Here is a 25,877-nt window from a genome sequence, read left to right as displayed (position 1 = left end):
ACACTGCCAGCTCTGGCTCTTTTCTCCTCAGGATGCTGTAAAAACATTTATTTTTGCCAAGATAAACTTGTCAGAAGCACACAAAGTATTTTAGCACTTTCTGGGACTTTTTTTTCCCCCAGCTAAATTCTATTGAATAATTTTCCTTTAAAAAAAACCAAAAACCACAACAGATTTTAAAGGATTTTTTTCACCCAGTCCACTAATTCGAAAGGAAATCAGTTACCTAACAGCTCTCCACATAGAACAAGTGAAATAACAACATGAATTTAAAGCAGATCAAATATACTGAATCAATCCCTCGCATGGATACTGCCATTAATTCATTTCAATTTCATTTAGCTTAATTTGCTTTGGAACAGAAGCATAGTCAATCAGGTTAAGGCTCTTTCAATTCACATTTTTCCCCTCCAGTACCACATCCTACACTTATTTGGATTTCCCCCCCCTTCCCATTTTAGAAAAGCCTTAAATCATCACAAACTTGGACCTTAATCTTGCATCTCTTTTGCACTACTCAAGACCTGGTTTTGTCAATTTTGGTTCTTGTAAATTTTGGAGATGCTATTGGGTATTTTAACCATGATGTTCCAATTTTTTTGGTTTTTTTTTTTTTAATGAAAATGTCAGTAAACACAGGCTGTGCCAGAAAGCCTTTGTCACCTGGAGGTCACCTAGAAATCCATTTGCTGGTGCCTTTGCTTGGCTTTTCCAGGGAAATGGAGAGCCTTGCCCCACCACTCCCTGCCCTCAGGCCCCTTTTCCCCACATCAGCCCCTGCCCTGCCAGCTGCCTGTCACAGTGAGTAAAGACCACATTTCCTCTTTTTTTAAAGGAAGCAAACCCAAACTGGGAAAACCACGAGGCAGGGTTAAAGTCTCTGCCTGCAGGAAGAGAACAAACTTTCACAACAAACCCAACCACGCCTCCACTGCTCCTCTCTGACAGATGATCCCCAGAGTGGGAAACTGGAACAATTAGAGGGTTTCCTGAGGAAAACTGAAAGGTAGAGAGACCCAAGGGAAGGAAAGTGGGATATTCTTCATCTTCCCTGGTGACCTAGCTGAGCCATAACTATCTCTGGTATCAGAGCAGGGGATCCATGAGAGGTGTTCTCTCTCAGCCCCCTGCATCTGCAGTAGAGCAGCAGCACTGCTGCTCAACTTCAGCTGGCTCAGGATTGCTCCATCCCCAGCACTTTCCAGCAAAGGAGAGTTGGCAGCCCAAGATTTAAGGACAAAATGTCCTTCTCCTTTTTTTTTTTTTTAGTTGTTTTTATTTTTATACTTCTCTCTTTGTCACGGTCATATTTTCTGGAAAAATCCATTTGGCAGGATTTCTTCTCCTGGGAAGCTGAGAAGCCTCAGAGAAAAAGGAAAACAACATTATCTCATTTGCTTCTCCTGTATTTTGCTGGAATGTGGTTTGGACATTGTTTATTCAACATGCGAATTGTTTTGACTTAATGACCAATCGCGGTCAGGCTGTGTCGGGACTCTGGAAGGAGTCAGGAGTTTTTCATTATTAACCTTTAGCCTTGTCTGTATCCTTTCTCTATTCTTTAGTATAGTTTTAGTATAGCATTCTTTAATACAATACAGTATCATAAAATAATAAATCAGCCTTCTAAGAACATGGAGTCAGATTCTCAATTCCTCCTCTGTCTGGGGAACCCTGCAAATACCACACTCTCTTTTTCTAAGGAGGGATAATTTGAGTATTGAGGCAAACCCCTACAGCACTCTTGGTCAGAAGATACCAGGATATTCAGTCAATAATTTTTTAGGCCATATGATTAGTATCTTTCCAGAGGCTAGTCATTCAAGTTAACCTGTAGTGCAACACTTTTTAAAAAATTATTTTTAAAAATAAAGTCAATATAACACCCAGCCTTAGCTTAAGGGCAGAGCTGTTTATTCCCCCATGGCACAATGCTGTCAGCAAGTGGCACCTCTGCAAGTGTCAGCAGTTACACATGTGCACAGCTGTGCCCTGTGTAGTCAGGGAGGGTTTGCAATTCTGCAAGTCAGATAACACTGCAGAGCATTATCCTTTTGCCTGCTGCTACTCCCTGGGATCCAGCACAGCCTTCAGCACCTCCCTGCACTACCAGGAACAGATTACTCTATTTTTTTTTATTCCATATGCTGAGCCCAAGGTATGCAGAGCACATTGCAGAGCAGAAATGCTGCTAACATGACCTGTGACTGCCTTTAATTTGGTCATATCACATGTAAATATGGCAGGTCCCTTCTCTTCCATGGCATCCTCTCCTGTGATGCCTTCCAAAGAGAATCCCCAAGCTCTTATGCAAAAGCAGAAATGATGCCCAGCAGTAAGCACAACTCCAACAAGGCTCCACTGAGTTACCATTAAACCATATTCCAAAGTTTACCTTAGTTCCTTGAAGGGGTCTGCCCTGACATTGGGAGTTTCTATAGATTTAGGGAACACTGTGCCTTCTGCTCCTGAAATCACAAAACAAAACAGAAGACAAATTGTAAACATTATGAGCTGTTATCAGGGGAGTGATTGTCAAATCATACCTAGGTGCAATTTAACCCATTGCCTGACCCCGTGTCTTTCTTGCACATCCCTTCTGCCCCCAGAAAAGCCAGACCTTGTTCATCTGCAATGGGTTGCCTTGACTGCACGTGGGGTTTGCCTGAAAACTGCACTTCTGGCTGGAAAAGCAGGTGCTTGCAGCCCGACCTGGGGAGAGTCTGCTGAGCCAACTGATGCAGGGAGCTTGGAAAAGACACCCTTTGCTAACCAGGCATCTAATCCAGCTGCATCCCTCATGGAAGAACATGGATGCATGTCACAGCATCATTTCTATCACTGGGCTCTCAGAGATGCTCAAGGGAGGAAAGCAGATTTTGACTGGACCCCCCCTGCAAGTACCTCTCCAGTCAGGCTGTGCTCCTGCCTGGGCAAAAGGAGGGAGGTGCAGCCTCAAGCAGAGCAGCACAAGCAGACCCTGCCCCAGTCCCAGCCTGGCCACCAGTTCAATGTGTGACCCAGAAATTATTTAACTTCTGCTCATTCCCCCCTCTCTCAGAGACAACGGGGAAGCTGTGCAGCCCCATTTGCTGACTGGCTTTAGACTGCTGGGTACTACAAACAGCTTGTCTAAGTTCCAGACCACTGCAATCCTCTTCATGGCCACCTGCACAGCCCCCTTGGGCCATTTCACCCAACCATCCCCGAACTGGGTCCATATTCTGTGACCAACCCTGCTCTCTCCTCTCTAGAAAGACGTGCTCTCCTCACATCACTGCTGTGAGCCAAAGCCCTGCCACCCTCTGGCAACCTTTCCCACTGACTGTTCTCATTTAAAATGGGAATCTAATCTGAAATGGTCCCATTTCATCTTTCAGCCACTGAATCTTCTCCAGTCCTTGTGTGCCAACCAGCCTTGCATGAGGAGATTTTAGTCAGACACCGATGGTGACCCAACCCCCCCAGCTTGCTCTGATTCTCTGAGAAGTTCTGAGCTTTCTGAATCAATCACTGTGAAGCAAACCCTCTGGACTTCTCACTGCTTTATTTTTCCTGAACCTGTTCTACTTTTAAAACACTCTGTTGGAGCATAGGAGTCCCCAGGTGCTGTCACTGACTCTCTGCTGCAGAACATCACGTTCCTGCTCCCACTGAAACTTCCAATTAAAACACAGCTGAGAGTGGCACTAACTGCCTCACACACAGAGTGTGTGCATTAGAAATTAATGTTCCTGTTCTCCAATATATAGCTGCCAAGCCAATGAGCAAGTATGACCTATATTCTTAAATTCAGACCTGTGGTCTTGCCTTCAGACACACTGTGAACAATTAGTCACTCTTTACCTGCAGTCATCACAGCAATTTCAGTGTCAGCATGCAGACAGCACTGGTGGCATTTTTTTATTTCTTTAGATTCTAGTCTGATAAAGTTATTGGTGCAAACTACAGATCCTGATGAAAACTTTTACATGTAGGTTTGAGAGCACTCCTAACACATGCTATTGTAACTGTTCCCTGTGTGCAGTTTGAAAGTCATCATTACAGAATAACAGATGTTCTGAGATGGTCCAAAACGTGTCAAGACAACATCCTGCTGTAACTGCTGCCATAAGTGAGAAACACCTACGACTGCAGTATGACTACACTTTCTTTGCACTGAAATAAATTAACTAAGCTGTCCCAATGTGCTAAAGAAAAAAAAAAAAAACAGAATGAAAACAAGCACTCTAACATTTATAAAAATACCCAACTCTTTTTAACCCAGAAAAAACCAAAGTAAACTCAAAGATTATAAAAGCAGCCTAAAGTCTGAAGGTTTTTACTTGGGGATTGAAGCTGATCCTATGGCACAATACAGATACTGAGCTTTTAACTTTACTATAAGCTTTCATTGTTACAAGTTGTCATAAGCAGCTGTAACTTGCCAACCATGAAGGTTGTTACTATCAGATCTGTCCTCATTCAACAGTTTCCAAATGATTTAAATCTCTGCTTTATCCAACACAATTGCCTTGGCTCTTGGCTTTGCAATGAAATGTAACAAAACATCCAGCCTGCACTTATCTGCATAATAGAACAGTGATTTTTGAGGGAAGGAGGATGAGGAGGTGCAGCTGGAGAGATGCACCCAGATATCCTTGAACCCTTTCCACCCACATGGCTTAAATGGTGACTTCATGCTGGGCATTTTAATTTATTTTTAGACACCTTAAGTTGGATACTCAAGTCATGCAACTCAAAATAACTACCTGCCTGTAACCAGAAGTGCTTGCAGAATAAGGAGAAACTTTAACTTATTCCTAAACTTCGGGTTTTTCAGGCTTCCATTTTTTAGATTAAATTCAGGAAGCAACTTTGGAACCAAGGTCAATGAAAACCCCAATGCAGTCATTTCAAGGAAGTTGAAAATGAAAGAGCTGGGTATTTGTTCTTCCATTTTCTTGTCTTCCCTTCCTACATAGTTCTCAAATCCCCTTTTCCTGCCTCCCTTCTTGCCAGATCCATTAAAAAGTCCCTCATGCACTGGGAACAGGAATGAGATTTCCAAACCCTTCTGTTTCTCTCCTTTGATCTGAATTTGAAGTGAATGCTACCTGCCTTGATAAGGCTTTCTGCCTTGACTGTGTAATTCATATTCTTCTTTAATAACACAGAATCTCCCAAAGGGCCACCTGTCTCTGTCACTGAGCAGGACACCAGCCACGAGGGGATGCTGAGGGACCAGGACTGAGACATCCCTCCCTTGGCTCTGGCTGTCAGCAGCTGAGGGCCCCTTGAGCCGGCAGAGAAAGTTTATCAGAAACACTGATAACCTTCCCTCACCTCACCTAATCCTCATCCTAAGTGTCCCCTTTCTGTAGCAGGGGGCTGATGGATGAATTAAACACTCCGGGCAAGTTCTCTCTGTGGTTTCACCCCACTGCCTGAGGATTTCAGTAAAGAACCATCCTCTTCTTTTTGTGCTATTGGGAATTTTCTGGACCTCAAACATGCCCCCTCCTTCCAGTACCCTCTATTCTACACTGGACAGTCTCAATCTCTGCCTGGGGGATCAGCAGCTCACGAGGGGAAAAACTGCCTTGGATTAATTCAGCTCCACTGGATATTTGTGTCAAAGTTTGGCTTTTGGCCACTGTGGAAGTCCCCAGCCAGGCTCTGACAGCACCAGTGTTGGATGGTGTTGAAAGTGAAGGCTGGAGGAAGTGACCTCATTTAGTGGTTTTAGAATCACAGAATCACTGATGTTGGAAAAGACTCTGAAGATCATGGAATCCAACTGTGACTCAAGGCTTTGGCAAAAAAAGGAAGGAAAGTTTGAGGGAAATGTGCTGTTGTCACTGAATCGGGCTTTTCCAGCTCTGCTGAAGGAAACTGGGATGTTATGGAGTAATAAATGATTGAAAATATGAAGTCCAAGGTCATGTGCTTAGAAAGCAGGAAAAATTTCTTCTACATGTTGGAGGCTTCCAAGATATAATATCCCTGGACAAAAGCTGAATGCTGCTCATGATTTATGGGAGTGTGACAGAGTCAAAGGGAAGGCAAACACGGCATTAAACTGAAAGTCAAGAAGAAAGTCTAATAGGAACACACACAAAAAAAGAAAAAAAAGAAACCACATTATTTTAAGAATCATCAGTGAATCCTCAAACTATTGTGTGCCCCCCCCCACTCATCCCCAGAGAGGAAAAACTGTCATGACAGCACAAACAGAGATCTGTGTGCCCTACAAAAGAAGCCTGGAAGGAGTTGGCTGTGCAGCTGAGCAGCATGGTGTGCTCAGGAAGGATCCTCATGCTGTGCACAAATCCATCAGGAGGGTAAATAACATCAAGGGAAAAGAACCACTGGCCCTAAGCCAATGTTTGTATGAGAGCCAGTGCTTATATGAGTAGCAGTAAACTGGTCCTGAGTATATTTGGGAAGGAAAGTGTGGGTTTTCTAGCCAAAAGAGGAGCTACAATGGGAGCAGCTTTTCAGTTAGATGGGACAGACAATATGAGAGATCTGAGAAATACCTGACTGGAAGATCTGGGGTCCCAGAACCAAGGGGCAATATCTTCAAGACCAGCAATTTCCTTCTAGTTTTGCATTCCTCTAGTCTTATTTTCACTGTCCTCTACCTGAGAAATGATGGGTTTTGCAAATGGTATTAACAAACAGCTCCAACAGTTCAAGAATCAGCTGCTATAATCTCCCTTTTCAATCAAAGCTGCTCTAGCCTTCTTCCTCTTTTACTGAGTATAAAGCCAAAGTAACCTACATTTATTATTGTACAACACAGTTCCTGCTTTCTGAATTATCTGTTATTAAAGCATTTTCTATCTGCCACAAAGACACATACAGAAAATTTCTATTTCATTGCAAAGTATTAATTTTTTTTTCATCATATGAGACTCTCTGCTGCTGCTAAGGGTAACTTATGTGCAATCAGCCAAAGACAGAAGAAAACAATAGTATCATTAGGATTTAAACACACTGTACTATACATCCCTAGGCAATAAATTATTCTTTCTCACAGTATTATATCAGAGAGGCTTCTATTATACTGATTCCCTCTTCTGACACTGTGTAATTTACCACCGATAAATGTTCATAAACAGTTTGACTGAAAAATCCATAAAGCCATTTCAGCTTTATTTTAAGTCCCATTTAATGCCCCTCAAAAATGATTTCATCAATGTGTTTCCATTAGCTGGTTCTCTGCCCAATAACTTAATTCCATACAATCAGTCAGGAACTTATACAGCATATGACAGGATCAACCTGAAGTATTTTGAATCACCATAAAGATTCACTCAGAGAGTATTTTGGGGTCTTTGGCTTTTCCCCCCTTGCAGTGCATAAGGTGTGGGGTGTCAAAGACCCCTGGTATGTGTTCATTTCATTCAAGAACAAAAATCAGGAGTCTCATGGCAAGAGAACATTTCCAGCCCAGTTTTAGGGTTTGGAAACGGAGGAGCACAAATGACCCAGGAAAGAAGCAAATCTCAGCTGGAAGGTGCATCTTAACCAGCAACAGCTCCCACCAGAGGAACACAGGAATCTGTGTTCAGCTTTTCCAGCTGCCTCCTGCTTTCCCAAGGGCCTGAGCTGCATGACACGGTCCTGGCACCTTCCCTGGTGCCAAGGGCAGTCCCTGCTCCCTCCCTGTGCCAGCTGGGACCCAGCACTGTGCCAAGACACTGCACAAACCCTGCTCTGGGCTTTCCCCTGCTCTCTGCTGGGAGAGAGAGAAGAGGAGCTCAAATACAATGCAATGAGAGGTTTTTTAGACCAGTAATTGATGCTGCTGCTGTCAGGGGTAGGTGACAATCAGCTGAGCAGCTCTTGGGGCTGAGCAGAATGCAGAGAGACGTCAGGTTTCCACTCAGGTGCAGATACACCTGGTCAGCTATTCCCCACTTTCCTTTTTCTTTTCATTTCTCTCCCACTCCGTATTTTTTTGGTGATAATTACAGACCTGCAGCACACCTTTAGTGCTGTATATCACTGCTTCCAAATGAAAGTGGGGTCTCAGAGGCCTGTGATGAACCTGGTGATTAAGTTTGCCTTAGCGCATCTTCTCTTTAATGTCTGCAGGACTGTGCTAATGAGGAGGGAAGGAGAAGGATCTGCTGTGATTTTTTTCTAGCTGAAGTCAACAGCCAATGTAGTGTGTGCTGTTGGTCTCCATAAAGTACTTTTATTCCCACTATTATTGATCAGGACACATTCAGCAATTTGTTCATGAAAACACCCATCTGAGGAGGTTCTCTCCTCTGCAGGTCTCATCAGGATAATATGTGACAATCTCAGAAAGTGTGTGCAAACAGATGCCCAGGAAGTAAATCCAATACAATGCAGGTAAAAATTATTTGTGACTGCTTCTTCTACTTCCAAGCTTTAAAAGCCTTATTCATCCTTAATTTATGTTTTTAAATGGGTGAGCATAGTAATTGCTGTTGCTCCTCTTGAATCCCATTAAATCTGAAATCAATAAGAGCTCTACTTCAGGGTCCAATAATAGCCTGGTTAGGTTAAGCCAGTGCATTGAACAAAAGCCATGAAGCTTCATTCATGTTTCTTTCCAGGATCCTATAAAAATAGCTCATTGCAAAGGTCTGTCTGTCTTCCTTTTTTGTCTAAATGTTGGGCAGCTGTTCTTTTAAGGGCAATCAAAAATTCCTGAATAATAAGCGCAATAATAAGATCATGCGCAGCATCAACAAAGTGTTTATAATAAAAAACGTAATATAATTTTTAGAAATGGATTCCATTTCTTATTACAGATTATTTTTAGCCCCTGATCTTGGCACTGTATGCACACAGGGAGTGAGCCAAGCCTTAGGCACTGGGCTGGGGCTGAGTTAGGCCAGACAGGAGCTCCTTGTGACTCCAGCTCTGCTGGGTGGAGGAGAAAAAATTCTCTGACTCAGAGTCCCAAGGAATCAATGGAGCCTGGGTTTTAAGCTGGAAAACTTGCAAAGAATGAGATGAGCTGCAAGCCCAGAGAGGAGCAAGTGGGTCATTAGTGATGTATGTGCCTGTAGTCACACCATCTCCACCAGCCTCCCTGCCACAGCTCATTTATCTGAGAACATAAAGGGAAGAACGGAGCAGAGCAGACAGGCTCACACCCAAACTGAGAACAGACACAGGAAAAAAGGTTGCTACAACTTATGCTGACCTCTAGATATTTCCTTCTTGACTAGTTTTGGGGTCCTTCAACACTTTTCCTGCAGCTCAACAATAGCAATGTCATCACTGAATTCCTTTGAAGCTCTTCTCAACATTCTTGTGCAAAGCTGCAAAGGAACTCAGGGGAGCACCTGAAGTGGGAATACACAGTGGAAATTTATCATGGAGAATATTGTGTGAGCTTCAAACAGATCAGTTGGGGAGGACACTTAGGAAATAAAATATAAATCTGCCACACTTTTAAACTTGATTTCAGTGTTTGGTAAGTGTACAGTATGTTTCTTTCATAATCCTTGTGACATTTAATCAATATTAATCTGATGGTGGATGATTCCTCTCTTTCCTTAAACAGGATTAAGGGAACACAATCTGAACACACATTTCAGCCTGGACTCGAAGCCTATACACTTTACATAAATGCTATCCTTTCAGCCTGGAATGTACTTTAAGTAAAAGCAAACACAAAGAAAACTCCTCAGTATCTCTCTCTCCCAACACAGCTTGTTCTTGCCAATAAAAAGACAAATTTGCAATCTGGGTGAGTGGATTTTGAAAAAGGAGAGCAATCTAAGTTGGATTTGCTATTAAAAAGAAAGGAAAACAGCATCACACCTATTGCCCTTAAAGCATGGGAGCTATCAGAAGTATTCATTCAAGAATTGGTAATTTAAATTTCTTCCCTTGCAGAATGGGAGAAATACTTTATTTGAAAGAAAACATCCAACAATTGCATCTCAACCTCTGGGGGAAAAAACCAAAAACACCCTAAATCCACCCAATTCAACTAAATCAGGTTTCTTTCTATACAGTTTTTGAATTCTCTGTCACTGCTGATTACAGGTTAAATCACTTTGTGACCCCCGCTTCTTCATGGATACAGCAAGAGCATGATTCCTAGCTGAGAGAGAAAAAAAAAAGAATTTTCTTGTGGCTTTAACCACTGAGAGTAAACATATGTTTTTGCCCCCCACTACTCCCTAATTTTGCTAAACATAATTTTTCCCATAATCACAGCTCTGCAACGAGCTCAAGGAAATCTGCTCTGCCACAACTGAGAGCTAAAGAGGCAGTTTCCAGCCTGGTAGTGCCAGTGCTAAACCCTGCTACCTCCATTTGTCACATTTCCCTGCTCCCCTCGTTTCATTCCTCATCCCTTTCCTGCAGCACAGCTTGGCAATTGCTCCAGGGCTGCATTAGTGCTGCTGCCTCATTACCTGTGGGCAGGGAGCTCTGAGCATTGCAGCTGCTGCCCAGAGAAGTTCATACATCTCCAGCAAAAGGTCAAATGCCTGTCCCAGCTGGCTGGGGCTCGTTCCATCCCTGGCTGAGAGCACAGGAGGAGCTCAGGAGCAGCCTAAGCAAGCTGGAGCTCATTTGCAACTGGGTGAACTGGGAAAGGGCTGTGACCCCAGCTGATGGTGCAGTTTGGTGCAGAGGCACAGCAAGGCATCCCACTGAGGTACCCCAGAGAAGTTCTCTGTCCTTTGGGTTAAAGGCACCTTCCCCTCCACTGCCTTGTAAAGGAAAAGGATTAGAATAGGAAAATGTCTCAGTTTCATTGACATGAGTATTGCAGCACCATGGCTCCTTTTACAAGGCTACTCACAGACCTCTAGCAAGGACATGTTTGTCAAGGCAATGCCCAAAATCCACATTACAAAGACTGAAGTTTGGCATTTACCCTCAGGCATAAAGCTGCAGCAGACTCAGTGGTGAGACCAGAAAGCTCCATTTCTTCTCTGGGTCAGGCCTGATTTCAACACTTGGCTACCAGAGTTGTTTCCCCTGCCACAAACACATCAGCAAAATGCCATTTGGAAATCATAATGGCTGCTGTAAAGGGCAACCATGCATGTTCTGATCCATAAATAATCACTGCTGAAGAAGGGTACATGCTGTAAAAACGGGTGGTAATTCCTGGGAACTGTTAAATTTCTAGCTTACCCCACCCTCTGAAATGACTGATACCAGTCAAATACCTCTGTGGATTATTTAATGAAATATAACTACTCTTGCAGTCATTAAAGTTATCCTGCTGTAACTACTGCAGCAAGTAAGAGCTGAAAAGGACATGCCAAGAAGTCCCTAAAAGTTTAATATGGAGGAAATGTGAGCAAAGTTCTCTGACCAGGCTGGCACTGCAGCCACAGCTCTGCAGGGCTCCTCCCAGATCAAGCTAATAATGGAACCCTGAAAATGTTTGTAGATGTGAAGCTTAGGGCAGCTGGGGCAGCTTACACAGATGTGTTAGCTCAGTAACATCCCCATTAAATCCTGTTCTCCTCTTGTCCAAAGTGAAGGATATTATTGCCAGGCTTTTTTAACCCCTCCATGAGGAACAAGCCACAGCACCTTGTGTTCTACAACTGCAGAGCAGGTCCCCAACAACAGCCCCAACACTGCCACTTCAAAGAGCTCTCTCCAGCCACAGAGTCACAGAATGATTTGCCCTGGAATGGACATTAAAGGCCATTTTGTTTCAACTCCCTTGCCACAGGCAGGGACATCTTCCACTAGACCAGGTTGCTCTGAGCTCCATCCAAGCTGAATGGGGCACCCACAGCTTCTCTGGGAAACTCATTCCTGTGCCTCACCACCTCCACAGTACCCCATCTTTTAATGATATCTAATCTAAATCTAACTTCTTTCAGTTTAAAACCATTCCTCTTCCTCCATCACTGCATGCTTTTGTAAACAGCCGCACACTCCTGGACCACACTGCTTTTATTGTTGGTGTTCCTCCACTAAATCCTCTAAATTCCTTAATAAACAGCTGATAAATAAAATGCTGGAAATGTGCCTTGGATTTAATTACTCCAAACTTATTAATAAACTTGCAATAACCTTTCAACAGCTGATCCCTCTTTCCAGGTGCATTTCCAGGCAGCTGGAGAGAAACTTGAACAAAAAAAAATGTTCCCAAACTAACAGTCCTAACAGTCCAACCTGTGGTCAGCATTGACATGCTCCACATGGTTCAGTGCCCAAAGGGTGTTGGCTACAGTGGAAAAAAAGCTACAAGGTAGAAATGGAGCTCCTGGCTAATTATTTGACAGGAGAGCAAGGAAAGATTGGTGAGATCAAAGGTGCTTTTAAATCAGCCATGGTGCTGGGCTGGCTCACACTGCTCCTGCAGTCTTTATTCTGGGAGATGAAAGGCATCCTACCCCACTCTAAATGCAGCTGTTTTAGTCAGGGTTTGCCACAGGAGAAGGCTTTAGCCAAATCTTTATCATTAGGCTCCATTAGAAGAAAAGCTTCTGCCATGCTAATCCAAACGTCTGAGAGATTTTCTGGGGAGTGGGAGCAATCCCTGTATTGTTCTGTTAGGGAGAAGGGACCCTGTGGGGTTGTGATTAATCCTATCCTTGCTGGAAAGCAAAACAGTAATTTTAACAGTGGTTAAAAAGCTTGGTAGATTTGTAAGGGGACAACATCCAGCCCATGCAATCCCACCTCCCACACAAACCCAGGGACTGCCAGACTCCTGTAAGCTGCAGAAGTGTGGCTTTTGTGGTATTATCTCAGCTCACTGCAATGCATGTGGATTCCCATCAACATTCAGTCTTCAAAAAAAAAAATTGGTTAAATCCATCATAAATATTAAACACCAGAGTATAGTGGCTAGTTTCCCTGAAAACAAACTTCAAAAAATAATCTCAAATAAAAAAGATGTCGAGGCCCCTGGGAGAGCTGACACTGGCATGTCATCAGATGTTGTCTTATAAGGCTAAATTAAGCATCTGACCAGAGTTTAATTTCTGTAAAAACTCATGCTAATTTAAATTGCTTTAGATTTAATTAAAAATGCCTTTCTATAGAGATAATAATGTAACTCTGTTAATTAGTATCAAGTGGCATCTAGAGGGCATATTTAAAAACTAATCTGGAGAATAAATAGAGCTAATTAACAGTCAGAATAATGCTTTATGATTGTCTTTTATTTATAAATGCTATAACGTTCAATAAGCTATTAAATGAAATTGTAATTAATATATATCAAAGTTATTTTTAATACTCTTTTAACTAAAGAGCATTTCTTACTCCCTGTTTTTCAGATGGTTTGGACAAGTTTCATTTCTGGAGGGAGGGAAGGAGGGAGTCAGGATGAGACAGCAAATACAAATTCAATTAGGAGCAGCTCATTTATCTCCCCTGCAAGGGTCTGAGTTAGTTAGGAGCCCTGGGGGGCTCCAGCCAGGTGTGAGCTCTGGGGTTTGCCCAAAGCTCTGCTGACCATGGCAGGGGCTGCCAGGGAAGGGCTGCACATCACCCCACACACCCCAGGGGCAGAGAAGGGGCAGATTTTGCCTCCAGAAATCCAAACCTTGCAAAGGCAGAGCTGAGGTTCTGGGGAAGGAGAGCAGCTCTGAGGTTTGCTATGGGATGTTTCAAAGCACCATGGGGTGCTCCAGTTCCATTTGGGGAGGAAAGGGATGCTAAGAGTGAGAATGGGCTCCCATCCCATCCCATCCCATCCCATCCCATCCCATCCCATCCCATCCCATCCCATCCCATCCCATCCCATCCCATCCCATCCCATCAGCACACGAGCGCTGGTAGAAGAGCTCAGAAGTGAAAGGGCAGAGTGGAGTCGTTGTAGGGCTCAGTTTTTTTTATAGGGTTCTTGCAGGCAAACACAAACTCCCTCAGGGCTATCTGGACCCAGGCAGTGCTGAGCTCCCAGCCTGAGCAAGGCAGAGGGGATTTTTGGTGTCTGCACAAGGTTGTGTCAGTGTTACCAGGGCTGATCATGGCCACAGGGCACAGATCTGCCCTTGCCCTCAGACAGAAGCTCCTGCCATCCTCCAGCCTCTCCTATGATGACAGCTTTGACTGGATTCACTATATCGAATAAAATCACTGAAGTACTCTAAATACGTCATACATGAAAAGCAGAGGTGGCCAGCTCTGTCTCTCTGTGTCCTTTAACGCTCATAAATCAGAAATAACTCCCCAAAATACAAATTAAATAAAAAGCACTTTCATATGGAAATCTGCACTGCCTGTGCTGCGTGGTTTTTTGAAGCACCATCAAATGCATCGTATGTCCTACTTGCATTTGTTTTTAATCTATAATTCTGTGTATTCTTCCCCTTTTTCATCCCTTGCTAATGTTGAAAAACCCTCTAGATACCCAGAGCAGGGTTCATTTCAAAACAGGAGAGCGCCTCTTTTCTCAGGACAAGGATTCAGCATCGGTTTGTAGCACAAACTTCCAGAAAAAAACCTGGGAGTCTGTACAAAGAAAAGAGTTATTGTCTCTGGCAATATTCAAAGCTGGCCACAAGAACTGCTGCTCTGACCTCTGTGGGATGACTTTCATGCCAGGTTGTTGACACGCACTTGCCTCTACAAGAAGTATTTGTTCAGTAATAACAAGTTGAAATTATTTACATGGCCTAGATGGGTGTCAGCAGACACATTCCAGCAGCACCTGAGAGCCCAAACACCAGAGGAATGATCAAAGGAATTTGTCTGTGTGCTGCAGCTCGGACTGGCCTTCAGAGCAGACAAAAACACTGCAAGAAACACGAACATATGGTGTAACACTTCCCAGCATGGCAAACAGCCATGGCAAACACTTCTTGGAGATAAAATTAGATTGGGGAAGCAAAGCTGCAGAAAAACAAAGCCAAGAATGAACTCAGAAAGCATTTCAGCTCAAGGTCATTGGAATACTTGCTATGTAACATCACCAGTAGTATAATTTTATTTTTTCTTTTCTGATAGATCTGCAGAAGTCAAACCAACCTCAAGAAACACTCAGTTACAGGTAAAAATCAAAGTGCACTAGAGTGATGAGCAGATTTTTGATGCTGTTTATTCTGGAGACTAGAACAAGGCAGAAACTCAAAATAGCTATCAAAATTAATTCCTGGTTTCTTGAAAGTACAGAGGAACATAAAAGCAATTTTTTAAGAGTATGTAATCTTAAAAGGAGTACTTGCAGCTTGTAAGGAGAAGGTTCTGGTTTTTTTTTAAAGTAACAATGCAAATCTCTCTTATTTTAAGGCCTCCAAGAAAACACTTAAAAACTGTTGCTTCCTGACTTCATCTACCCTGCATGAACTAGCTCTGAAAGGTGCAGTGTGAAGGGAGCTTGGGTGGAGAACATGGACTGCTACAAATGCCCCCAGCTCTGGAACACCACAAGAATTCTGACTGGGCCTCTTCAAAGTTCTAAGCTAACAAAGATACTCTTAATTTTGTGAAGTTCAACATTTCTCCTGTGAAGCCCATCTAACTTTTTATAGCTGGTGACTGAACAAGTCCAATGGGTAACAACAGTGATGTGCAGAGAGCTCCACCCGCCCTGTCCACAAACAGGATCCATCCAGAACAGGACATCAGGCAGCAAAAAATGTTAAGGGTTGGATACCAAGTCCCATTTATATTACACACGATATACTATTAAATAGAAATTATAGTAACAATAATAATAATAAAATACTATCTATATCTATTTATAATTCCAAGCTCCTTATTGATCTGATTTTACAAGAGAAGTAAGGAACAGTTTGTAATGAAAAGATGCATCCAAAACAAGTCACTATAAAACAGATATTGGTGCCTCCACAGAGACCAGCAGCACTGTTGTGTGACTGTGAACAACACTGAGCTACCCACTGTGGTCCTGTGTGAAAACATTCCTGACCAAATCCCAGACTGACCAAAGAGCGTGGATTTAACTAGGGAGCACAAAAATTCAACTTCCAGACAGTTAATTTTATATAACTATCGAATGAGCTTCAAAATTTCCAATTGCCACAGCTGTTTTGTTTCTCCAATTAATGACAAAAAAAAAAAAAAAAAGAAATCCAAAGAAACAAGAAAGAACCCCTACATCCCAAACCCAGAGTTTATCCTCAATTTTCATTAGGAAATACCATTTATTCCTACTTTATTAGGAATAAATCCTGGCAGGCAGCACAGCTGGGGAGGCAGATCCTGCTGGTGTTTGTTTCAGAAGGAAGGAGGAGCTGGTGACAGTGCTGGCACCAAAGCCATGAACCCTGAGGTTCCCTTTGCACAGTGACTGCAGACATGGGCACATCCCTGGGGCAACCCCTCACTGTCCTCCACCCCAGATCCAAGAAATAAAAGTTGTTCAGGTTCCAAAACTGGTTTGAAAGCTATTTCACTCAGCTAGACAAACCACTTCCAGGGGAGTTTTTAATGGAGGGGAAAGAACAGACTGTGCAGGTTAAGAAAGCCCTCACACAGAAACTCCTGGCCTTTATCTGCTTGGAGAAGATTCAAAGCCATAAAGACAACACAAGGTTTTAGCTCCAAAAGAAGCTTTCAGCAAGTAGGAAGGAAAGTCAGGCAAAACTATACTCAGATTTGAAGAGGTGCATATTAAAACTGTGGCTTAATGAACAATCTCTTACCTAGAACTCTCAATCTCTCTGCTCCAACCACCACTTCGTTGTCATCTGCAGAAAACAGCAATTTTCCAGAGAGGGTTTTCACTTCAAATTTTTGGCTGTGTGCTTCCACTGCTTGGGGACCTAGGAGGAAGAAGCTTTACTTTAGGGAAAAGTGTAAGAAAATCACAGAGGACCTTCATACATTCAATAAACCCATTTGCTGAGTAATAATAGCTCAACAAATTGCATCAGAGACACCAAACAGAGGCTTTTTAGATCTTACTAGGAAAGGGCAGTTTTCTACCCAAGCAACAACTGCTCAACTATTTCTACTTATGCTTTTGTAATGCTTATGTGTGGCACAAAATCACCATTGAACTTGGGATAGCTGGGATATTTTTACAAAAAGACAGACCTATATGTGAAACAGCAGTGAACATATCCAGCCATGCTTTGAGACTATTGTTGTAGGTGTAAGAGGCATCAGGAGCTCCTGGGCCCATTTTGCTTGGACTGATGCTGCTGTGTAAAAGATTCCTGGTTTTCTAGCTTTTAAACATATCTGGAATAAAATTCTATCAGCCATGCATGGCCCAATTAAAAAAAAAAAAAGAAAAAAAGACAAACACCAGCATAGGAGCAAATATTTTGTTTTAGACTCCTTCAATCATGTGCAGGCCAAGAAAAAATGGCATCCTCTCAAACTGCAGGAAGTTTTCAGACAAGTAAAACTTTCCTTTGAAGATCTTACTTCAATTCTGCTGCTTTTCCTGCAGGCTGCTGTGCCCTACAGTGCTGGAAAGCCTCTGGCAATTCGTTTTCTTGTGGGAGCTGATAAACATCAGCTGCCTGAAGAGCCATTCTGTGCAGGTTTGTGGCTCAAAGGCTGCCAAGAGTTACAAAGAGGCTGCCCTGGGTTACTGACCTAACCAGACTTTGGACAATTCACCATTCATCAGCCCTCCCAACTCCATCTAAGGCACAGCCCTCCTGGAATATCATCCTGCATGAGGCAGGTGATTGGACTTTGCATTAATTATGTCCATCTTCAAGAACAGTTTCATTTCTCAAAAGATAAGAGAAATAACACTTGAAAGCCAGTATTTTCTTAAAAACTCCATCCTTACCCAGAATTTCCCTGCACAGGTCACCTGTGCTGGCAGCTGGACACACAGAATCATGCATGTGGTTTGCACTTCAGACAAGCAAGGCCATGCTGAGATCCCTGGAAATACTAAAAAACTTGTGCAGCCACATTGAGAAAACCCAGTAAAAATCTGATTTGTGTCTCGCTTATTAACCACCTTCCCACTCACCCTTGCAGTAGGCACAACATGGGACCACATCTTTGCTCCACTGTGAAACCAAAGCTGGTGCTGAATGCATAAAAAGCTCAATAACCAGAGCATCACACTGGGAGGTATCACTGAGTCCCAATCTCTCGTGACACAGAGGTGCTTAAGTGAACCAAACACCCTCTTGAAAATACATGGAGAACCAACAAACTGAAGATCTTCATTCTGAATGTGAGAATCAGGGAGCCTGGGGTCGAATTTATTTCCTTCCTCCAGGCAAGTTTCACACATGCTGCCTAAATAATTGCTCACTGAAGCTGCATATTTAATTATTTAATACTGTGACTAAAGGCCAAGATGTTATATAAGCAAACCAAGCAACCCAGTCTCAACTTAGAAACATGTTTATGGATTACTGCCCTTGCCACACACCAATACTTGTCACAGTCTATGCATAAATCTCAGTAAATATATCTCTGTCCCATATCAAATATATATTTTATACCATATAAAGAGCGCCATATTCCTTATATAATGCATTAGGCTCTTTCAACCCAAATTATTCATTCATTCATTCATTCAAAGGCTGCTGTGCCCTGGGGATTTACAAAACACCCATTTCCCCACCCAACACACTCTTGTTTGGGTGCAAAGGGAGTTCTTCATCAGCAGGAGGACTTTAAATTGCAAACTGTTGCCACAGTTGGGCTCCAGAGTTCCGAAGATTTCAGGCAAGTTATAAATGTCTTCAGAAAAACCTGTGCTTGTTACAACAGAGATGTCAGCCTGGTGTATGTTCTTCTTGACCCTGATGTCATACAACAAACATTTGTAACTCTGGACTGGCTTTCAGATGAAAATGATGGTTTGTTTTGTTGCCAGGTAGCCCCAGCCAGTTGCCTCCCCAGCACAGCTTTCCTGTCTCTGCCTTTGCTTCTACAGAGTGGAGTGAAGTTTTCATTAATATCCACAAGACACCCAGGCTCCCCTCTGTGTGCTGTCTGAAGCCAGCACAGCATCCCCAAACACCCACTTTCATCCCTCCCTAATCCCCCCAAGCAGCCTTTCCCCCTCCTTACCTGTTACAAGGCGAGTGAGGACTTTTGTCTTCTCGTTGAGGATGTTCACAGTCACGTTCCTGGCGGACTGGAAGTACAGGGGGTTGCCCTGGAACAAGACGATGAGACCAAGGGTGTGAGATGGGGATGGCAGCCTGGGTGAGGCAGCTGGAGCTGTGCCCAGCACTGACCCCGAGCCTGGGGGGCACCTACCCTGCAGGAACTCCTCCTGCCCAAGATAAGCCCAGAGTGGTCACCACAGCTCTGTCTGGCCCAGGCAGTGCCTTGCTTTAGGGATGACTGACTCTACCAACCAACCTGTAATTTTAGAAGGCGATATGGGACCTGACCTAAGCTTCCCAAAGGTGTTTCAGGAGGGTGGTTGACTGCAGCAGTGCATTTCAGAGCCAAATCTACAAAATCACAGCTTCTGATGACTCCAGTGGGTGACAGTGTATGTCCACCACCTGAGTGAGCCATGCCCAAGGGCTGGGGAGGAGAAAATGTGATTTACATGTGGAGAGTGCCTTAGATCTCAAAGCACTTGTGAAGCACCTGGCACATTTCCCCACCACACTGTGGGCTGGGATTCTGGCCTGTGACCAGACCCATCCCACGGGGTCTGCAGAACACAAGACACAAACTCTTCCCCACTTCCACTCGACCACAGAGAGTTCCACCAATTTCTCATTGTAATGCTTTAAACACACCTCAGAGAGAAGAGCCAGAGCAGCTGGCAGCACACAGGAGCTGTGCAGCAACCTGGCAACATCCATCTCAGGTACCTCTGCTCAGAGTGACGCCAAAGCAAACCCACAGCTCCAACCATCTGGCTGCTCCTGTGTGCAGACACAGCCCAGGCACCGGGGAACTCGTGTTCTCCACAGGCAGCCCCAGCCTGCACAGCTGGGCACAGCTGGCTCCTCAGGGGCTATCAGCCACCCACAGCACCAGCACAGGCTGACCCCAACTCAAATCAGCCAAAAATCCCATGTGAGAGGTGGAGATTTACCACCAGCATCTCTTCGTAATGCCTAAAGCAAGCAGCTGATCAGATTCATCAATTGACTGAGACACAGGATAGGCAGAGGAGATAAAATATTGAAAAATTTTCAACTTAAAATCAGCAAGAAGTTTGAAATTTTTATGTCTAATGTCTTTTTTCCAGCATTTCAAAGTTTTTCTGTTAGGAATGAATAATCAGGGTGGGGACAGAGAATCGTGTGGGTCAGGAATGTTCTCCTTGCCTCCTGAATTTGTAATGGACACAATAATTTCATGGATGCCGTTTTTTCTGGATCGTGGCAAAAGGACTAAGTTGTCTGCATATCAAATATAATAGGAACACAGAAATTGTTCCTGGGAGTCTTGTAGTGGACTGGGCCTTCAGGGAACATTCTAGTGATGAACAAACAATTCCCAGCAGTGTTTTCAGAAAATAGATCTCAAAAAAGCCAAAACAAAACCAGCCTCACATGACCAAATATTCACAGTAATTACATTTGTTGCCTTCACTGTTTTTGCAGCATATTCCCAAGGACAACTCTTCAGCAATAAAGAGTAAAATGGGGTTTGTTTGATCAATTATAACTAGAACATTTTGGCTACATCCAGACTATTTACAACTAAATAAAAATAATAATGAAAAAATGAATTTCACTTAATCATTTCCAGATCTTGGATAAGTTTCAGAAGCTCTTGGTGCCTCTGTCCCCTCCTACACTAAATGAGGACAAATCATCCTTCTATACTTCTGCAATGTATCAGACACCTTAAGTATTATTGTATACAAAACTGAATTATGATTAATAATTTATAAGTAAGGATCGGTTCTAATGACTTGTAATTATTCTCCTCTAATTTTTGTTATCTTCTAGAACTTGTAGAAATGAATGCTGATTATTTATTACTATTTCATGGTTAACAGCTGAGAAAGAAAAGATGGCTTCACTTGGATCCCCCCTGCTCAGGGACCTGATTTGAACACACGCAGGAACAGCAGTTCACTGCTGCATATCCATTTCCCACTTACACATAAAGAGTATTTTTAAAGGTAGACAGCTACAATCTACATAATGTAAAGTTATGGGTGAGACTATAACTACTATAAACACACCATAGGAAGCACAGTAAAGTTTTTGGTTTTGGTTTGTTGTTTTTCTTTTTTTTTTTGACTTTTACTGTTTGAATTTTGCTTATGGAGTTTTCAAGCAGCTGGAGTGTTTTGAAAAAGCCAGGAACTCTTGTTCACAGTCAGGCAAGAAAAATAGTTCAATTCCCATGACTTTGAAAACTCTGTTGCTGCTCTTTGTAATATGAGATTGCACTACAGAGGAACTACAAGATAAACCAAATGTAAAAAGTCACAAAGAGTTGCTCTGAAGAAGACCTACAAGACAAGGAAAGAGCTGGTATCCATCTAGAAAAGGCTTAAAATACATAATCAGACATGGAAATGTTTACCCAGCATAGTCATCTCATTCACTCATTCAGAACTCAAATTCACGCAGCCTTCAAAAAACTAAATTTCCCTAATGGAGGAGTTATGTTTTTATTGGTCTGCAGGGAAAGAACATTGGAAGCACTTAATGCAATGCCTGTTCTCATTTCCATAATTCTTTTTCCATTAAGGAATGAAAAAGAACTGAAGAAATTACTCCCTTTTGCTGAAAATCCAGCAGATTTTCTATCCATCATCTTCTGTTTACAAAGGAAATAACATTGACATCTTTTAAACACTGAACATTAAAAAAAAATGCTTCCTCTGTTGCAAGCTTGGTGATGATGCCAGCTTCTTTCAATCACACAGAACAAAATAATGAAAGCTTTAAAAGCCAGTTAGGATTTACAACTGAAAAGACAAAGCCTTCCCCTTCTCTTACACTTTCATGTTACCATGACACAAAATGAAGTATTCTGATGCATATGAGCAGGTGGAAATCTAGATCAGTATGGCATCAGCGCCACAATAAAACAGTTATGTAGAGAAGCAATATTTTCATAAACTGTCATAGCCCTTGATGGAGCTGGAGTTGGAATATCAGCATGCAATAAACAAGCACATCTTTTGAAGACTCTTTGGGCTGCTCATGTCCTTTCAGCTCACCATGAACCTACAATTCATCCCTGCAGGAAATCCTGGAGAATAAATATATCATTCTGCCTCTTACTCCAGCTCATTAGCAGAGCCAGTGCCTTAAAATAATTCAAATGTTTGCAGACACACAACAGCATTTGCCACAGCTACTCAATATATTAAAACATTGGACACATGCTGCAGAAGAAAGAATATGAAAAGTGCAAAAATATGTCAAAACTGCATAGCTTGGTTCCTCACCAAGCAGAGGTATCCAGTAAAATATAGAAAACTTCACAAAAGGTATCAACTGACTGTTTGCTAGGTTAAACACATGGCAAAACAAGCCAGAACAGCTCACTAGCTGTCTTTCTTTGGCTCACTTTGGAAGAGATGCTAAAAACTCCCAGATCAAAGACTGAAACAGAAAAAGCCCTTTGACTGACAACCTTAATTTGCAGCTGAAGCAATACCAACTACTGCTGTCTTCTGGGAAATTCAGTACTTCAACAGATGTCCTCAGACTGTTTTAGGGAATTATTAAAAATATTTGGAAATCCTTTTAAATTTTTACAGGCAATTTAAAAATAATGCCTCACAGTTGGCATGTTTGTAGTTCAGATGGTCAAAAGGAACAGCTTTGATCTGATCCTATGGATTCACAGACTTCACACAGTAAGTGCCAAGTGAAGCTTGTGGAAATAATGGAAATGGTGAATTTCCTGCAGGCTTGACAAAATAATGGTAAAAATAAAATATTAAAGCATAATCTCAGTTAGCAAGGAGCAGTCTATGGAGAAGTCACTCAGAGCACCATTTTCCTGCCCAACCCCACCTCTCACTGACATTACAGGAAGCAAACCCTGCTCTGTGCTCAGCTGGACTGTCAGAGGGCAGAAGCTTGCACTCACCTGCCTGCACCCCTGGGTGCTGTTCCAAGGGGGAGTTTTGTGTGGGTAATAAATAAATTCCCTTCTTCAAATCCAACCAGCAGCTAAATGTGATAACAGCAGTAACAGCAATTTCCTGCACTGCATTTTCCACTGGTAGGGACAGCTCAGAGCTGCATCTCAGTTTTTTCTGGATTGGAGCAGCAAGAATTCATTGCCCAACAACTGAGAGACAAAGCAGTAATTTTAGGGCACCTGAAATGTTCTTCACTAAGAATGGCAAACCTCTAATGAAAAGCCACAAAGGCACTTCTGTTGTTTCAATTTGTGTGCCCAGGTCCAGAGCAGTGCTGAGGACACCACACAGGGTGCAGCTCATTAGTGCAGGTGTCAGGCATGTCCCCTGGCCTGCCAGGAAAGCTGACCTGGTGACCCTTACTCTGTCACTTTTGGTCAGTTGACATAGACATGCTTAAATGAGTCTTCCTAACGCAGTTCTGGATGCTCCCAAACCACCTGCTCCTCTTTCAAAGGGAAGCACCAGGAATACGTCACTGAGGTTTGGAGTTTCTGAACCACAAAAGTCTCCAGAACTCACTGTGAGCACAGTCAAAAAACCCAGGACCTGTCCCCAGGTGTGCACTTCCTCCTGCCTTGGGAAGAGAAACTCCTTTGGAAAGTGTCTGATGCTGGAAAAGTTCAGTTGCCCCCCTGAAACAGAGAGTTGGGAGGAGATTGAGTAAAACCCCTTCAGAACTGATGAGAGATGCTGCAGGATCAGGCAACTGGTACCACCATGAGCCTCAGCAAAGCTCACAGAACACTGCACAGACATCATGCACCTCCTGAAGAGCAAATGGAAGCACTGGACAGCATCTGCTTTTGCCTGTGAAGAAAAAAAAGTGGGGAGCATCTACTGAACCCCATCCCTAAGATCCTGCATGGAACAGCAGCCTGGCCTCCATCTACACCAGCAGAAATCTAGACTTCATGCTAAACTTGCAAACCAACCATTACTGTTTCTGTGTCAAAAGTTCTTCCTCCTTTTCCTGGCCTAGATCACCACTACAAGAAGAGGATTTTCCCCAGAAGCTTCCTGGCACAAAAATTTAAGGCATGTAGCTAAATCCTTAGGTGATAGATTGAAAATAGCCCTTAATATGATTTAAACATACTTTTTGTTGTTTAATCACTGAGTCTCTTTTCATCTTGATTTTGTCCTTCAAACAGCTGAACATAATGTTCATGTTACTTAAATCCCTTTCTTAGTAAAACTTCTGATTTGACAGTGTAAGCTTTTCACAGCAGAATGAAAGCAAACTGTGAACAGAATTGGTAACAAACAGATTAAAACAAATGCTTTGAAATGCCCCAGTATGTGCTAGATGTGTGACTGAAGATGATGATTTTTAGGAAGCAGGCAGTAGGTTCAGTGGAGATTTAACAAAATGTAGTTTGGATCCTTCTTCTTCCAGGAAACAAACTTTATCACAAGTGGAATGTGCCCAGGTTATATAAGCTGACAGAGCTGACACAGCCCTGACCTGCACTGGGCACTCAAAAACATAAGTTAAGCATCATGAGCTTAGTGTGTGCTGTGCTACAACTTCTGAATTTTTATCAAGTGTTCAAATGCTTAAACAAACAAAAAAAAAACCAAGTTCTGTTTTCTATGCAAACAAATTTCAGTCACCTTCACAGAATATGTTTTACAGTACCAAGAAGCTCAGAAAATACTGTGGTCCCACCCAGTGTGACATATTCTAATGGCACAGATAGTGCAGGTCTGAGCTTTATGTCCAATGCCACAAACCCCTCTCTTTCATGGCACTTCTTGAAGTTCATTTTAACAACAATAGAAACAAAAGATAAATTTCCTTCTGCTCCATTAAAGCAATTATCTTCGACTCTTCTTTTTGAAGTGCAAAGAAGGCAGGTCTGTGATGTGAGATCTAAATGACTGGGTTCTGCTTCTGGAAGGCTACCCAAAGGGGTTTGTATCCTTCAAAGTGATTTATTTCTGGCAATCTAGGGGTTTCTCTCTTTAGAAGAATACCTGTAATAATCTCATGAACAGAGTGTTTTGAGAGATTGGCTGCTTCTTCAAGATGCCTCATCAGCTACTTTGCAGCTGAGACTCTTCTGAAAATTAAATTACACCATGTCTGCTGATATTAAAAAACAACACTGAAAAATTTCCAAGGCATTACATCTGCCTTGACTTCATTGCTGCTCTTCTTTCTTTTCTACTTCACTGACTTATAATGTAAGGAAAACCACAGGTGACTTGATGAAACCAACAGACATACACATGAAAATAAAATGCAACTGTGCATGCTGGAGTTCTATTCAGTATCCACAGGGGTGGGAAATCTGGGTTTGCAGCATCTGATCTGCTTTACAAACATCAAGTGTTTGTAACATCTGAAGGCTGCTGCACATCCACAAAACTTTCTCTGTAGGTAGGACTGAAGGGATCATTACTGGCTTTGGAAAAAAGTCTGATGCATTGAAGCAAGCTCAGCTCCAGGAGCCCTCTGGTAAGGCAGAGGAATGAAATGAAGAGAACAGCACAACTTGTGAAACAACCAGCTAACTCTGAAAATGCTTCAAGCTCTTCCCTGCACTGAGAGTTCACCCAAAGGAGACACACCAGAGTCAATCAAACGTGTGCTGATTATTAACTTGGCATCTCTGGGGAACAGCTCTCCTCTGCACAAACAAAGCCAGGCTCAAGCCAGTGCTCTAAAACAGGTCAACAGCAGACCTGGGTTCTCAGCACATTGCTCGGCCCTTCCAGCATAAAATCAACCAAGTATTCTCTAAACATTTCAATTTCCTTGAATTCCTCTGTAGAAAAGCCAGGCTGCAGCTGCTGCTGGTCCAGTCTGATCCTTGTCTGCAAGGAGGTGGTGGAGCAGCAGGACTGTGGATTTGTGCTAAGTTATATCCTATTTTCTGCCTTGGGCTGATCACAGTCCAGTGGTGACAGATCTCCTGCT

General features: G+C 42.8%; 1 protein-coding gene across 2 annotated transcripts in view; it reads right to left on the bottom strand.

Annotated features, from left to right (window-relative positions):
- SGCD (sarcoglycan delta) overlaps positions 1-25,877 on the bottom strand; it is a 197,802-nt gene that overhangs the window by 36,655 nt on the left and 135,270 nt on the right. For both annotated transcript variants that reach the window (XM_005418761.2, XM_031055259.1), the window contains exons 4-6: positions 18,931-19,018; positions 16,578-16,697; positions 2,396-2,468 (exon numbers count right to left, since the gene is read on the bottom strand). In XM_005418761.2, coding sequence (XP_005418818.1) covers positions 2,396-2,468; positions 16,578-16,697; positions 18,931-19,018 — 281 coding nt within the window. The remainder of the gene's footprint in view (positions 1-2,395; positions 2,469-16,577; positions 16,698-18,930; positions 19,019-25,877) is intronic.

This window comes from Geospiza fortis, unplaced genomic scaffold (genome assembly GCF_000277835.1).
Source record: "Geospiza fortis unplaced genomic scaffold, GeoFor_1.0 scaffold55, whole genome shotgun sequence".
NCBI classification, from domain to species: Eukaryota; Metazoa; Chordata; class Aves; order Passeriformes; family Thraupidae; genus Geospiza; species Geospiza fortis.
This window is presented reverse-complemented; position numbering and strand designations above follow the sequence as displayed.